Below are 16,095 nucleotides of genomic sequence, written 5' to 3'. Positions count from 1 at the left end.
ACCCTTCAAAACGTACTAACACAAACTAATTTGTATTCAAATGTGAAATGTTGCAGGCACGTGGAATCCACGCACATTGCCTGGTCCGGAAGATGGTGTGTGTGTGTGTTGCGCTGGGGATGGTGTGTGTGTGTAGCTGGGGATAGTGAATGTGTGTAGATCTGGGGATGGTGTGTGTGTGTAGCTGGGGTTAGTGAATGTGTGTAGATCTGGGGATGGTGTGTGTGTGTGTGTAGCTGGGGATAGTGAATGTGTGTAGATCTGGGGATGGTGTGTGTGTGTAGCAGGGGATAGTGAATGTGTGTAGATCTGGGGATTGTGTGTGTGTGTAGCTGGGGTTAGTGAATGTGTGTAGATCTGGGGATGGTGTGTGTGTGTGTGTGTAGCTGGGGATAGTGAATGTGTGTAGATCTGGGGATGGTGTGTGTGTGTGTGTAGCTGGGGATAGTGAATGTGTGTAGATCTGGGGATGGTGTTTGTGTGTGTGTAGCTGGGGCTAGTGAATGTGTGTAGATCTGGGGATGGTGTGTGTGTGTGTAGCTGGGGTTAGTGAATGTGTGTAGATCTGGGGATGGTGTGTGTGTGTAGCTGGGATTAGTGAATGTGTGTAGATCTGGGGATGGTGTGTGTGTAGCTGGGGTTAGTGAATGTGTGTAGATCTGGGGATGGTGTGTGTGTGTAGCAGGGGTTAGTGAATGTGTGTAGATCTGGGGATGGTGTGTGTGTGTGTGTAGCTGGGGTTAGTGAATGTGTGTAGATCTGGGGATGGTGTGTGTGTGTGTGTAGCTGGGGCTAGTGAATGTGTGTAGATCTGTGGGTGGTGTGTGTGTGTGTGTAGCTGGGGTTAGTGAATGTGTGTAGATCTGGGGATGGTGTGTGTGTGTGTGTAGCTGGGGATAGTGAATGTGTGTAGATCTGGGGATGGTGTGTGTGTGTGTGTGTAGCTGGGGTTAGTGAATGTGTGTAGATCTGGGGATGGTGTGTGTGTGTGTGTGTAGCAGGAGTTAGTGAATGTGTGTAGATCTGGGGATGGTGTGTGTGTGTGTGTGTAGCAGGGGTTAGTGAATGTGTGTAGATCTGGGGATGGTGTGTGTGTGTGTAGCTGGGGTTAGTGAATGTGTGTAGATCTGGGGATGGTGTGTGTGTGTAGCTGGGGCTAGTGAATGTGTGTAGATCTGGGGGTGGTGTGTGTGTGTGTGTAGCTGGGGTTAGTGAATGTGTGTAGATCTGGTGGTGTGTGTGTGTGTGTAGCAGGGGCGGAGTCCCCGTTCAAAGCCTGAGTGCCGGAGCTTGGGGATAGTGAATGTGTGTAGATCTGGGGATGGTGTGTGTGTAGCTGGGGTTAGTGAATGTGTGTAGATCTGGGAATGGTGTGTGTGTGTGTAGCTGGGGTTAGTGAATGTGTGTAGATCTGGGGATGTTGTGTGTGTGTAGCAGGGGTTAGTGAATGTGTGTAGATCTGGTGGTGTGTGTGTGTGTAGCTGGGGTTAGTGAATGTGTGTAGATCTGGGGATGGTGTGTGTGTAGCAGGGGTTAGTGAATGTGTGTAGATCTGGTGGTGTGTGTGTGTGTGTAGCTGGGGTTAGTGAATGTGTGTAGATCTGGTGGTGTGTGTGTGTGTAGCTGGGGTTAGTGAATGTGTGTAGATCTGGGGATGGTGTGTGTGTGTGTGTAGCAGGGGTTAGTGAATGTGTGTAGATCTGGTGGTGTGTGTGTAGCAGGGGTTAGTGAATGTGTGTAGATCTGGTGGTGTGTGTGTGTGTGTAGCTGGGGCTAGTGAATGTGTGTAGATCTGGTGGTGTGTGTGTGTGTGTAGCTGGGGCTAGTGAATGTGTGTAGATCTGGTGGTGTGTGTGTGTGTGTGTATAGCTGGGGTTAGTGAATGTGTGTAGATCTGGTGGTGTGTGTGTGTGTGTGTAGCAGGGGCGGAGTCCCCGTTCAAAGCCCGAGTGCCGGAGCCGGGACTCCTCGGCGTCGCCGCGGCCCCGGCCTGCGCTCCGTCTTGTGCAGCGGGTCGAGCTCCTTGAAGGTCGCCGCCCCCTCTGGCTCTCCTTCATCCTCATGCACCTCGTCTGATGAACACCACCAGGGCCCGGTCAACCGCCCGCAACGGGCAAAACCACAGAGCGCGTCCCGCCAACAACGCAGGGCCCGCCGATCGACGCGCCGCCGAGCACGGGGGGCCCCACTCCTCCACCGGCCGCCTCCGCCGCGCACTCAAAATCCGACGCGGACGCCCCCGCGGGGCGGCCGAACACGAGACGGCGGAGCGAGGAATGTGGACTCAATGGGTCGTACACGGTCGCGCGTTGGCCATCTTTGTCCACGAGGGGTACGGGTGAAAGGAGAAACCCCCCCCCGTACGGCAAAACTGGTTCACGCGAGCTCACTTGGCCGACTCCAGCAGCAGACAGAGAGAGAGAGAGTTGACCGCCGTGAGCTCGTCACTCCGACCGGATGATTAAAAAACGACCTCGGGGTAAAATCGAGCGACAAACCTGCGTCGGCCGCTCCGCGGGCCACGATCGACTCCAGCTCCGTGGTGCACCTGTCCAAATGCTCCACCGCCGATCGCAGCTTCTCGCCGACTGCATGGTGAAATTCCCGACACGCACGCCAACACGCAAACACGCCCAGGCGGGGGATCATCAGGGATGCTCGTGGAATCGTCCTCCGCGGAGCCTGGAAGCCCGGAACGCCGTTTTCCCATCGCGACAAACCACCAATGCACCGGAACGAGACGAATTATTTGGCGATGCTGCGCAGAGCACAGCCTAACAAAGAAAAACCTCGCGTTAGTCACGGCCTCAAAACGTATCTACGTAACGCGACGTTTCAGGCAACGGCCCTCCTTCACAGCGCTGAGAAAGCGCCGGTAGAGGTCGCGTTAACAATTGCACGTCACCCTGCTGCGCACCGTGGCAAACCGGCCGTGTGGCTCAGTGTTGGAGAGAGGGGGGGGAGGCTCGCGATGGCTGCGAGTTCAAATCCTGGTTGGCGCTTCCTCTCCTCTCCCCGCGTGAACCGCCACCTCAAGGTGCTTGCGCCGACCTCTAAGGCCTCATCATTGCAAGCCTCCTCCGCGGAGGCAGAGCCGCGCGCGATGGCCCGCTCGGTCAATCCGAGGCCTCTAAGGTTGCGTTCGCATAAGCGGAGGGGATTGCCGAGAGGCGTCAGGGTCGGGATGTAACCCGCGACCTCCTGTATGCCGGGCGAGGTAGTTCACATCTCAAAGCCACCGAGGCGCCCCATCACGAGGCACCGCGACCGGGTCTGAGTGGCATCGCGGGTTTGGTGTTGCCCTGATGCGGTACTGGAGACCCGGCACCAAGGAGTCCGTGATCCGATGTGAAGATGCGGTGCTCTCACCATCTTCGGATTGACGACCACACGGATTAATTTGCTCTGTAAGGTTCCATCTGCCACAAGATGGGACCGCAAATCGCATTTATGTTAAGGGAGTTAATCAAGTAAACGGTGTTCAAAGTAATCTCTTTAAAAAGGAGTTAGGAGCCTTCACTCTGACAGGATACAGTTTTGATTACAAAGCGACGCTTCTCCAAGATCCATCATCAGCGGATGCGATTAATTAATAAACCGCATCCGCACAGAGCGGGGGCAGAAGCAGATACCTGATGCAGAAATGGAATATTAAAAACTCTCCTGGATGCGACTGTGGACACGTAACGACGCAATTCCCGATCATCCAACAAATACGCAGAAGACATCGTTACAGCGATACACCCGGTGTTCCTGACGCGATTGTCCGGCTTGACCCCCCATGCACGTCAAATTGTGCACGTTGCTCTGCATCCATATCGGCAGCCGTACGAATGGAAAATAAAAGATCGCCGTGATCAATCCACCGCCGAGTGAAGGCCTCCCGGGGCCACTGCCACCGCCCGCGCAATCCCGCGGTGCAACAATCTCGATCTCGTCGCTCCGGTGGACGCGACCTCTCTCTCTCTCTCTCGGACGCAATGTCCCTTCGCCGCTTGCTCCGTTATCGGCGTCGACCATCGGGTAACCGTCGTTCCTCCCGGTCCGTTGACGACGCGTCCTGCCCAAGCCCCCCAAGCTCGCTTCTCCTAGCAGCAGCACTTTGGATGTCTTTTGCTGGTGTTTTTTTAATACTTTGCCCAAGCTTTGATAAATACGAATACAAATCATCACTTTTGATTTAAAGCTTTCGTGATTGCAGGAATTCATATTCTTGGTTCTTTCGGTAAAGTCACCACGTAGAAGGGAAACAATAAAATAATAAAAATATAAAAAAAATATTCTCACGACGTTTCAACTGCAACACAAGCAATCATCGTCAGGTGTGAAAACCACAGCAAGAACATTTGAAAAAAAAAATTATTGCTGTGGTTTTCACACCTGATGATGATTGCTTCTTGTGTTGCAGTCGAAACGTCGGGAGAATTTTTAAAAAAAATATTTTTATTGTTTCCCTTCTATGTGGTGACTTTACCGAAAGAACCAATAATACAAATGATCACTTATTTATATTTAGTGAATTGCTTAACCATCTTCTCAGTGTTGCACTCCTATCGGTTTTTATTGCATTGATTGCTGTTGTAACTGGCTGACCCAGCCCCCCCCCCCCCCATTCTGGACATCCGCGGGAAAGAGCTTCACAGCTCACCGGATTCCTCCTTGCAGTCTAAATGAAGATTCCGATCGGACGCGGCGAGCAGGAAACCGAGGAGGACATCTTGGTAAAACAAATCAAGGCGAGCGGATATTTAAACCCCCGATAGCCGTGCACGCGACGAGGAGGAGCAGCGACCCTTACCATCCCAAAGCACGCCGGTGCGCTGCTCGCGCTCCAGCAGCTCCACGCGCTTCATCGCCTCCCTCAGCTCCTCCCGACGCATCTCCAACCGCGCGCCGGCGCGCCCCCGGCGGCGCGGCCCTTCCGACCGCCGGAGCCCCGCCGCCGCCTTCCGCGTCGCCGGATCTACCAGGCGACGGAACTCGACGACGTAGGCGTGATACCGCTCCGTCCCGGACGCGTGGCCCCGGGACCCGTAGTGGCCGCTCGCCGAGACGCCGGACGCGCCGGCGGCGGCGGCGGCGGCGGCGTCGGCGTCGGCGTCCCGCTCCTCGGCGAAGCTCACGCCGCACACGCCGCAGCGCCCCTGGGTCAGCCGCGCGGGTCTGAGGACCGTCTGTCCCGTGGCTTCCTCCCTCAGCCCGGCGCTCAGGGCCACGGCAAACTGCAGGGCCCGCCGTGCCGCTCTCCACCTGCGCCGAGCCTTCAGCCGCGTCCGCTCCTCCGTTTCCCGCCGCGCGGCCAGATGACGCAGCAAGAGCAGCTCGCTCCGCTCCTCGTCCTCGTCCTCCTCCTCCCCCCTCTCCTCGCCGCCGTCGCCGTTCGGGAACCGCCCCGGGCTCGAAGCGGAAATCCCCGGCTCCCCCGGGTCGCGCTCAAATCGCTCGGGGAATCGGGAGGCCGACGACCCGCGGCGGAGGAAGAAGCCGCGCCTCCGCGAGCTCCACACGCAGTCGTAGAGACGATCGCCATCCCTCTGCCGCAGAAGCGCGTCCAGGACAGCCGCCACGTCGCCGGGTCCTTTGGCCGCGTCGGCCGCTTCCAGGCAGCGCAGGAGACGCGGCGGCAGCCTGTCCCGCCTCTCGGGCGGGAGGCCCTCGCCGGCGTTCCTGACGGCCGCGCGGATGCGGGACTGGAGCTTCGCCCTCCTCAGGATGTGGACGTTAACGAGCATGACCAGGCACAGCACGACCAGGCGCTCCGCTGCCCCCGACTCCACGCAGGGGTCATCGCCGCAGGCGTCGAGCAGGAACTCGTTGCGCTCGCCGCACACCATGAGGGCCAAGTGGTCGACGTGCCTCAGCACTCTGTCGTGGCCGGAAGGTTGCTGCTGGCCTCTGCCGAACTCATTAATAGCCTCGAAGACGTCACGGTGATGTTTCGCCTGAAGGGGGGAACGATGAAACAATCTTGATTTTAAGCTTTCGTGGCTGCAGGAATCCACACTCCTTGATTCTTTCGGTAAAAGCCCACGTGGTAGGTAGAAAATAAGATGAAATAAAACGAATCGCGACAACAGGTGGGACAACCACAGCAAGAAAGAATTGCTGAAGTGGGCGAGAGGTCTGCCGTGACAAGAGGTCATATAGGTAAGAGAGGGGGGAGGAGAGAGAAGCGCTAGGGGAAGAGAGGACCTGAGACCGGGGGGGAAGTGGGCAGGGCTGGGAGTGGGAGGCTGGGGAAGCTGGAGATGCGGATATGAAGGCAACAACCATGAAGCAGTTAAGTTTTTTACCTGGTTAATAACATCCTTCCAATGATTGCTCAATTTGTATCCAAACCTTAACTGCTTTATGGTTGTTGCCTTCATATCCGCATCTCCAGCTTCGCCAGCCTCCCACTCCCAACTCCGCCCACTCACCCCCCCCTCTCTCTCCCCCCTTGCTCCTCCCCCCTCTCTTACCTATATAACCTCTTGTCACGGCAGGCCTCTCGCCCACTTCAGCAATTATTTCTTGCTGTGGTTGTCCCACCTGCTGACGGACGCCTGTTGTTGTTGTTGCGCACGAAACGTCGTGATTTAATTTATTTTATTTTCTAACCACCACGTGGACTTTACCGAAAGAGCCACAGAGTGACAATTAAACGGCGTGAGAGAGCGAGCGTCCGGAGCATCGCGCTCACGTGCTCCGTCAGCGTGGGTCACGTTGCGAGAGCCGTACGATGATACAATCGCACCAAAACGCGTCGCCAACTCTGCGCCTGAGTTGCCGTGGCCAATCTCCTCGTTGAGTTTTGGGCTCGGAGGCGGTTGCTGAATTTGGTTGTTGCGGATTGTCCGTCAGCTTACCGGTGAGCCGCAACTTTAAAAGTTTGCGTGCCGCGCCCGACGTTCAATTTGTTTGGCCGTGTGCGGCGGGTGCGGTGTTTCTAATGACACGCAGTTGGCCAGATCAACAATCGATTACGATTCAATACACACCAAGACTCCGTCCACACACACACACATACACACACACACATACACACACACACACGTACACACATACACATACACACACATGCGCCTATCTGCTTGGTGCCGGCTGTTATAGCCACATCGTGGGCGCTTAAACTTTTCGATCAACGGGGACGGTTTTCTCACGATCAAATTCCGTTCGTGTCGGATCATTCTCAGCAGGAGAGAGCCACCGCAACCCCCGTGTTACAGAGAGACGGACGGACGGACGGCCGGACAGAGTTGACGCACGACTAACTTTCACCCTCCGTTGGAAAAGCCTCACGGAAAAACGTCCGGGAGGTAAATATCCGCGAGGCGCCACCCCCCGGTCCGCGCGTGGCGCACCCACCCGCGGGTTGGGCGGATGCATCCAGCTCCACAGGTTCAGCGTGGCGAGGTAGCCCTGCGGCAGGCAGACCGTGTTCACGTCGGGGCGCGCGCTCGCGTGGACCGCGCAGACCAGCACCAACTGCAGCTCCGCCATCGCCGCCGCGTTGGCCACGCTGGGCACGAGGCCGCCGCCGCCGCGACGCTGCCGCCGCGTCCCGATCAGCTTGCGGAAGCGGCAGAAGGCGTGGATCGAGCCCAGCACGTCTCCCCGCGCGAACGCCCTCTCCGCCGATTCCACGAAGAGGTTGAAAAAGCTGGCGAGGCGTCCGTTGGGCAGGTCGAGCACGCCGGCGGCGCCGCCCGGCCCCGGCCTCTTCCGCTCGACGCGCCGGCGAAACGCTTCTTCTTCTTCGGCGCGCAGGAGCCTGCCGGGCTCCGTCGGAGAATTGACGGCGCGCGCCGCGCGGTACGCCTCGAGCCAAAGGTCGGTCGATTCCCTCCGGCTCTCCTCGCCGCGGGAGGCGACTTCCCGCGCCACGAGCTCGCGCATCGCGGAGCCGACGTGAGGGTTGCTCCGTATCGGCGCCAGGATGTCCCCGCAGGACGCCGGGCTCTCCGACAGCCCTCGCGGGTGGAAACGGCTGGGGAACAGCAGGGCGAGGAGGTCCTCGCAATCAGCCAGCTCTGGCTTGGGAAGGAGCGCCTCCACAAATTTTGCCGCTTCGGGGCTCCGGGACTCCAGTTGCGGGATCGCTTCCAGGAGAATTCCGGACAGCGTCACCAGGTGAACTTTGCTCGCCACCAACTTTTTCAATTCCGCCCCGCCGGCCGCGCCGCCGTGCGCGCCGCGGCAATCTCGGAGCGGGCACGCCCCTCCCGTCGGGTGGCGCCCGCAGACCCCCGGCGTCTGGCGCGCGCGGGACTCCGCCGCCCGGGCGAGGCGCTCGCAGCGACCCAGCAGGTGCCGCGCGAGGACGCGGTCCGCCTCGGGCGTGGGCACGCGCGGCGGCTCGCCGTCGCCGTGCCTCGGGCCGCCGGGGACGTCGAGGAACCTGGAGCCCTCCTGCGTCAACACCCTGCAGGTCCCCTCGCTCCGGCTCAAGCCGTAAAACTCGTAGCTCTGCGCCAGCCACTGCTCCCGATGAGCCGCGGCCTCCCCCGATCTCGCGCCGCCGCCGCCGAGGAAGCTCGCCACGAGCCGCAGCAGGGGCTGCAGCACCTCGAGTGTGATGGGGACGACGTGCGGCGACCCCCCGCCCTCGACGTCCAGCAAAGCCGCGGTCGCTTCGGCAGCGCCCACGACCACGTCGGCCTCGAGGAAGAGCGTGATTGCTTCACGCAGGAGGTCTTCGTCGCTTTCCAACTTCCCAAGCATGTAGCAGGCTTCGGCCTTCCCGCTCACAAAGTTGTTATTCTCGCACGTTTCCCTCACGCTCTGGAGTTCTGCTTTTATTTCGCGCAAAGCTTCCTCCTCCTCCGCCTCGTCTCGTCGGCTGGCGCGTGCCCGCAACGCCCGCAACGCCCGCAACGCGGCACGGGCCTTCGCCAGGAGGCACTCGCCAGCGAATTGGCTCCCGGGCCTGGCGAGCCGCAACGCGTCGGTAATCATCCCGTGTTCTCGAAGCATCTTCCCGGCTTCTTCGACCCTGCCCCTCTGCTCGAGGAGGGCGACGGCCTGGGCCAAAAAGTCGTTCATCCTGAGGAAGGCGAGCTGCTCCTCGAAGGCGACGCGGGACAGCGAGCTCATCATCGCGCCCTCGTCGCCCCGCTCCACGTGACGCCTGGCGGCCACGAAGCGGAGCTCGCGCCACTTCCACGGGAAGTCCACGGGGGCGAGGCCTCCGTCGGGGCTCTGCTCGGCCTCACACCTGGGCGCACCGCACCGTGGCACGGGGGGGGGGGGTCCAGAGTGACGGTGGCACCACGCCGTTCAACACTTTTAAACGTATGGCCGATCACGTTTTGATTCCATACAGCCCCTTCGCTAAGGTGCCCAATGGAGAATTGGCAATGATACATACAAGTGTTTTTTTGGGTTAGGTCGCTTAATTATAAACGTGTCCACGTTAAGCCGGCCACCACCTGACACAGCCAATTGGTAATGTTTGGCACGTGAACGGAACGTGGCAATTGGTTACTAGTACAGCACACCGGTGTGTTGGGAGAGTAAATCCAAAACAACATTCATTTACAATCTGACTACGATGTTTCGCCAGCAATTACAACTAGCATCATCAGGCGACAGCCAGATTTATGGAAAAATCCTGCTGTTTCGCCTGATGATGCTAGTTGTAATTAATGGCGAAACGTAATTTGGATTGTAAATGTGGATTTACTCTCCAACACACCACCGGTGTGCTGTACTAGTAACGAATTGGCGTGTTCTGTTTAACGACACATTTATATTTACGCGATTTAACCCCAAAAAACCCCTGTATTATGAACGATATTGGTCGTGAAAGCCTACGTGTTGGAAATCGAACGGTGCGATGAGTAGCCCGTGAATATGATGAGTGCAATAAACGATGATGAAAGTGACAATCAGTAGTTGATGATGAATGAGTGTGATGAATGGGTAGGGAAGTTGGGAAGAGAGATCGTGTAAAAGATGGGGAATGGATGGGGAAGGGGAGTTGAGGGTAAGCAAGGGGCCATTCGTGAGTTTTTAGAGAAGAGTGAAAAATAACGACGCTGATTGTTTGGCGATAATGCGCAAACCGTGGTTTCTCAATCATCCAGCTGTAAAAACACGCCAAACAATCTCTCAGAAACTTCACGAACTGTCTAACCGTTACAACAACTGATGCAGCGCCAAAATCGAAGCGTACCAGATCGCGCAGCGACACACGAGGACGACGACGACGGTGGGTTGTCGTACGACTTTAACATGCGAAGAGGGCAACCTGGTTGAGCGGATGAAAGTCGCGCGATTGAAATGCAACCCGGGGCACGGGCGGAGTACAAACCGTTCAATGAGCCTCGCGGCCTCGTCGTAGCACGAGCTCTTCATGTACCACCCGACTGCCTCTCGCACCTACTCGCACACCACGTGCAGCACGCGAGGTCAACACGAGGTCAACACGAGGTCAACGCCGGGTCAACACGAGGCAGTCCGACAGCGCTGCTGCTGCTGCTGCTGTCCTCGCATCGCGACGTCATCGTTCGGTCACTGGGCGACCCATCGGCTCGCTAACACTTGAGAACCCGCATTATTCACAGGTGGCTGCAGCCCGGATTCGAATCCGGTTCTTCTCAGGGGTGGCCATCGCAGCGTTTGGGAACTCTTTGAGCCACCCGGCCACTTGGCCCCTAGCCCTGTATCATTAACGAGGCTCCAGCTCGTGCCAGGCAGCTCGGGATAGGCAACACTCGGTGAGCACGTGACACAAAGCCACGCCGTCCTTCAGGACGTGCCTCCTGCGTCGCTTGGCAATTGTCGCGATATCAATAATGGGGCAGGATCCAATGTCGTGGCTTATAATAACGGGCGACGTACTTAAGATGATGAATAACTTTTGATTTAAAGCTTTCATGACTGCAGGGATTCATATTCTTGGTTCTTTCGGTAAAGTCACCACGTAGAAGGGAAAAAATAAAATAGTAAAAATATAAAACAATAAAATTCTCACGACGTTTCGACTGCAACACAAGCAATCATCATCAGGTGTGAAAACCACAGCAATAATTTTTTTCCAAATTTTCTTGCTGTGGTTTTCACACCTGATGACGATTGCTTGCGTTGCAGTCGAAACGTCGTGAGAATTTTATTGTTTTATATTTTTATCATTTATTGTTTCCCTTCTACGTGGTGACTTTACCAAAAGAACCAAGAATATGATGAATAACGTTTACAGGCGTGGGATGAAAGATGGTAAGGGGGGGGGGGGGGTGGTGGTGGTGATGATGCCGGAGGCTCACCTTGCCGAGACGCTCGCACAGCCTGCCGCAGAGGGGGTAGCTCTTTGCGTTCTGCAGGCACTTGAGCGCCATGTGGGGCAGGCCACACTCGAGGTACGTTTTGGCCAGGGCAAGGTAGTCCTGGGCCTTGCTGCTCGCAACACGCGGGCAGCAGCAACAGCAGCAGAGGGGGAGCGTCGTTGCATACCGAGAAGCGGCGACGTTCTGTGGTGCTCAAGCCTGGCTCGGTATCCTTTAAAGCAGACGTGGGAAAAGTACGGCCCCCGGGCCCTATACGGCCCGTTGGGCTTTTTAATCCGGCCCGCCGAACTTGTCCAAATATTATTATTAAATTAAATTTTACCTTTCTCCTGTAATGCCCCCAGTTTCCCCATTAGATGGCGCACTTTGACCGGGAGTGTGGTGTATAGGCCCTATGTTCGTGCAATTTGTTAAACTGCCTTGCAAATAAATGCTTTGCTACCTGTTAAAGGCCAAATCATTTCACGTAATGATTTTTAACACGTAATTTTTATTCAGTTCACACAAACACTCCATCCATCTGTTCCTGGCCCGGCCCCTCTGTCAAAGTTTAGAAACCATCGTGGCCCGCGAGTCAAAAAATTTGCCCACGCCCTGCTTTAAAGTCATGGGCAGTGACAAAGGCTCGCGAGTTAGAGTTACAGTGTTAATGTGCATCCCATTGTTTAAACAAAACTAAATATCATCGCCGGCTGTGTTCTATCAACCGTTAAATGAAGGCCTCCCCGAGCCGCCGCCATTCCTCATTGTCTAACAATTCAGCAATTAAATCAGCTTCTAGCACAAAAAGCCGGTAATCGTGGCTCCGTCTCCCACGGCGGTCGCCCTTCACCGGCGTTGCGTTCTACCCGGGACAATTTACTCTTTTCCGGTCAACTTGACGTCTCTGATTTCTGTCTCTTCTCTGATCCATGCGTTTTACCTTTTAGTCTCTCAGTGTAATTCCCCCCCCCCCCACCCCCCACCCCCATGCACCTCTGCACACTTCTTTGCGCCTTTCGTAACAAAAAACATTCTCGGTCAGCGTCCTAACGACTTCCGATCCACATCACTGCCGCCGGCGATGCGGAGGATTGGGAAGCGTGGAACCGACTCGCGGGTGGCACGGAACCGGCTTTCCCGGGCGCTCTTCCCCCCCAGGCGCCGCCGACGCCGGCTTCCTCACTACCGAGCGCCGACCCCCCGCCCGGCCCTCCGCGAGGGAGCGGCGCAGGTGCGGCCGTACCCGGGGCTCCATCCGTTGCTCTGCACGCGCAGCGCCGCGTCGTGAGCCAGCGCCAGCTTCTCCTTCGCCGCAACCCCACCCTTGTGGTAGCACTTGGCTGCCACCTGGACACAAAGACAAAGATCTGTCGGGGCGAGCGCTGGTTGCGAGCGCGCTACGAAGCTCCGGCACGGCGCACGAGAGGCCGGTTGCCATCGCGCCGCCGTTTCCTTATCCTGGAGGAAACTTCCTTGCGTGGAAGCAAGCGCTTCTGTTTGTTTGCCTGCGTCATCACACGTGTGCGTGTGTGTGTGCGTGCGATTCCTCGCGTCTTATTTTGCGTTGCAAAATATGAACGCCTCCGGTATAATGCCAGCAAGGGTAAAACCTTTTTTTTTATCATCTCAAAACTGGCAAAAGGGTCGCCGTGGAAATGTTTTAGCTCTGCTATGTTCTGAGTGGGCCACCTCTGCCAAAGGCCTTGGGTTACAAGATGTTAAATACCTCGCCTGGGATACAGGAGGTTGTGGGTTCAATCGCGACCCTGATGCCTGGAGTTTGCATGTCTCCCTCCCTCTATCTCTCTCTCTTCGTGGACGCATGGAGGCACTCCGATTTTTCCCTCCACGTTGATCAATGTGCGTTAACAGGATTTGGCTGCTAGATTAGCCAGCGCATTGAGCTTTGATTTGTGGCCAGGTTGCTTCCAAAAAAGAGCTCTACAACTCAGTGGGCCTTGCCTGGTCAAATAAAAAAGCTCAGTTTAGTGAAATTGGTAACCGTGAATTCAATAACAAGCACTGGCAAGCGACGGCTGGACTGCCACGCTGAGGCCCAGGTGTCCAGACTGAGCTGTCTCGGCACTCACCTTCCAGCGACGATGCTTGAAAAAGAAATCTCCCTGAGCGTTCCACTCCTCCGGCGTGGAAGAGCGCACAAAGACACCATCATCCAGGCCTGCAGGGCATAAGACAAAGGTCTCCCGTATAGCCTTAACAGACTGTTGGGGAAAGTGCTGTTAAGCGAGCTAAATCTTACAATGAGAGGAGAGAGGCAGGAGAGAGCGTGGAGGGTGGTGGGGTGAGATGAGAGGGGAGAGGCGGGAGAGGACATGGAGGTGAGTATAGTGAGATGAGAGGGAGGAGAATGCATGGAGGTGAGTATGGTGAGATGAGAGGGGAGAGGCAGGAGAGGACATGGAGGTGAGTATGGTGAGATGAGAGGGAGAGGCAGGAGAGGACATGGAGGTGAGTATGGTGAGATGAGAGGGAGAGGCAGGAGAGGACATGGAGGTGAGTATGGTGAGATGAGAGGGAGAGGCAGGAGAGGACATGGAGGTGAGTATGGTGAGATGAGAGGGGAGAGGCAGGAGAGGACATGGAGATGATTATGGTGAGATGAGAGGGGAGAGGCAGGAGAGGACATGGAGGTGAGTATGGTGAGATGAGAGGGGAGAGGCAGGAGAGTGCCTGGAGGTGAGTGAGATGAGAGGGGAGAGGCAGGAGAGGACATGGAGGTGAGTATGGTGAGATGAGAGGGGAGAGGCAGGAGAGGACATGGAGGTGAGTATGGTGAGATGAGAGGGGAGAGGCAGGAGAGGACATGGAGGTGAGTATGGTAAGATGAGAGGCAGGAGAGGACATGGAGGTGAGTATGGTGAGATGAGAGGGGAGAGGCAGGAGAGGACATGGAGGTGAGTATGGTGAGATGAGAGGGGAGAGGCAGGAGAGGACATGGAGATGATTATGGTGAGATGAGAGGGAGAGGCAGGAGAGGACATGGAGGTGAGTATGGTGAGATGAGAGGGGAGAGGCAGGAGAGGACATGGAGATGATTATGGTGAGATGAGAGGGGAGAGGCAGGAGAGGACATGGAGGTGAGTATGGTGAGATGAGAGGGGAGAGGCAGGAGAGGACATGGAGATGATTATGGTGAGATGAGAGGGGAGAGGCAGGAGAGGACATGGAGGTGAGTATGGTGAGATGAGAGGGGAGAGGCAGGAGAGTGCCTGGAGGTGAGTGAGATGAGAGGGGAGAGGCAGGAGAGGACATGGAGGTGAGTATGGTGAGATGAGAGGGGAGAGGCAGGAGAATGGAGAGTGCCGTGGAGTGAGACGAGTGCTAGTCAGTGGCTGAATGGAGGCTCTTGGGACAAGCAGGATCGTGCGAGCGCAAGTTGGACGACCGATCGGCTCGGGAGCCGGCGGAGCGTTATCGCCGAAGCGGCGACGCGACTCCGCCACCCACCCTCCTCTTCGCCCGGGGTGGCACGGACGAGCGTGACGAGGTTCCTCCCGACGAGGTAGCGGAACATGGGCGTGCGCTTCTCCTCGTGGTCATCGAACACCCACAGGTTGACCCGGGCGCGCGTCACCGCCGTGTACAGGCGCTTGAGCTCGCCGACAAGCACCTGGGGGAATGGATACGGCGCGGTGAGCCGGCGCGCCGGCGTCGCCGCGTGACCTCGGTAAAACCCCCTTGGCAAGTGGAAACCCTGCCGCTCGGTGTAGCCGCCGCCCTCCGCAGCGTGTGTGTGTGTGTGTGCGTGTCTGTGTGTGTGTGTCTGTGTGTGTGTGTGTCTGTGTGTGTGTCTGTGCGTGTGTCTGTGTGTGTCTGTGTGTCTGTGTGTGTGTGTCTGTGTGTCTGTGTGTGTGTGTCTGTGTGTGTGTGTCTGTGTGTCTGTGTGTCTGTGTGTGTCTGTGTGTGTGTGTCTGTGTGTGTGTGTGTGTCTGTGTGTGTCTGTATGTGTGTGTCTGTGTGTCTGTGTGTGTGTGTCTGTGTGTGTGTGTGTCTGTGTGTGTGTCTGTGTGTGTGTGTCTGTGCGTGTCTGTGTCTGTCTGTGTGTGTCTGTGTGTGTGTGTCTGTGTGTGTGTGTCTGTGTGTGTGTGTCTGTGTGTCTGTGTGTGTGTGTGTCTGTGTTTGTGTGTCTGTGTGTGTGTGTGTGTCTGTGTGTCTGTGTGTGTGTGTCTGTGTGTGTGTGCGAGAGACGCGCCGAGTGTGCGGAGGCGCCCGGCGCGTAGCGTCGAACGTCTTTCACGCCGTACGTAGCCAACCGACCTTCGTAGGAGGCGCATGGGATGAAGAACAACGAAACTAAACAATGCGAGAAGCGGTCCTGAAGAAGGAGGGGCGTTTCAGAGAGCTGTGGAAGCGCACCCTGAAGGCGCGCGATGCGGCGGCCGTCTTTGTTCAACGGGCCAGCCAAAGGCCGCTGCAAGGGTGGGGCGGAGTTTGCGGCGATGGTTTGCGCTCGGTGACGAGATCAGCGATGGTTTTGACACAAACCGTTCCAGCTTGCCAATTTTCACGAGGGTACAAAAAAATGAAACCCCGCGCCAATTTTCACCCCGGGGGATTCTTCAAATGCCTTTTCATCGAACAATGTCGATGACGGCAACGGTTTGCGTTTGACAGAGTGCCACCTCCCTCCTGTACGCTGGGTCGTCCCAGAGTGCTGTACACCTTACATCTATCTATATTCTTGGTTCTTTCGGTAAAGTCACCACCACGTAGAAGGGAAACAATAAAATTATAAAAAAATAATTAAAATAAAATTCTCATGACGTTTCGACTGCAGCACAAGCAATCATCATCAGGTGTGAAAACCACAGCGAGAAAATTTGAA

At 56.5% G+C, this 16,095-nt stretch overlaps 1 protein-coding gene across 1 annotated transcript in view; it reads right to left on the bottom strand.

Moving 5' to 3' along the window:
- Window positions 1-1,545: 1,545 nt before the first annotated feature.
- Window positions 1,546-16,095, bottom strand: part of LOC142915780 (TPR and ankyrin repeat-containing protein 1-like) — a 37,814-nt gene continuing 23,264 nt past the window's right edge. The window contains exons 12-20 of the mRNA XM_076061456.1: window positions 14,718-14,880; window positions 13,340-13,428; window positions 12,493-12,596; window positions 11,247-11,376; window positions 10,295-10,362; window positions 7,348-9,196; window positions 4,799-5,942; window positions 2,499-2,588; window positions 1,546-2,072 (exon numbers count right to left, since the gene is read on the bottom strand). Of these exons, the coding sequence (XP_075917571.1) occupies window positions 1,939-2,072; window positions 2,499-2,588; window positions 4,799-5,942; window positions 7,348-9,196; window positions 10,295-10,362; window positions 11,247-11,376; window positions 12,493-12,596; window positions 13,340-13,428; window positions 14,718-14,880 (3,771 nt within the window). The 3' untranslated portion in view covers window positions 1,546-1,938. The remainder of the gene's footprint in view (window positions 2,073-2,498; window positions 2,589-4,798; window positions 5,943-7,347; window positions 9,197-10,294; window positions 10,363-11,246; window positions 11,377-12,492; window positions 12,597-13,339; window positions 13,429-14,717; window positions 14,881-16,095) is intronic.

This window comes from Petromyzon marinus, unplaced genomic scaffold, assembly GCF_048934315.1.
Source record: "Petromyzon marinus isolate PM22_M1 ecotype Great Lakes invasive population unplaced genomic scaffold, UKy_Petmar_22M1.pri1.0 PM_G_Scaffold_35, whole genome shotgun sequence".
Taxonomy (NCBI): Eukaryota; Metazoa; Chordata; class Hyperoartia; order Petromyzontiformes; family Petromyzontidae; genus Petromyzon; species Petromyzon marinus.
Note: the sequence above shows the minus strand (reverse complement) of the source record. Positions and strands in the feature narration are given on the sequence as shown.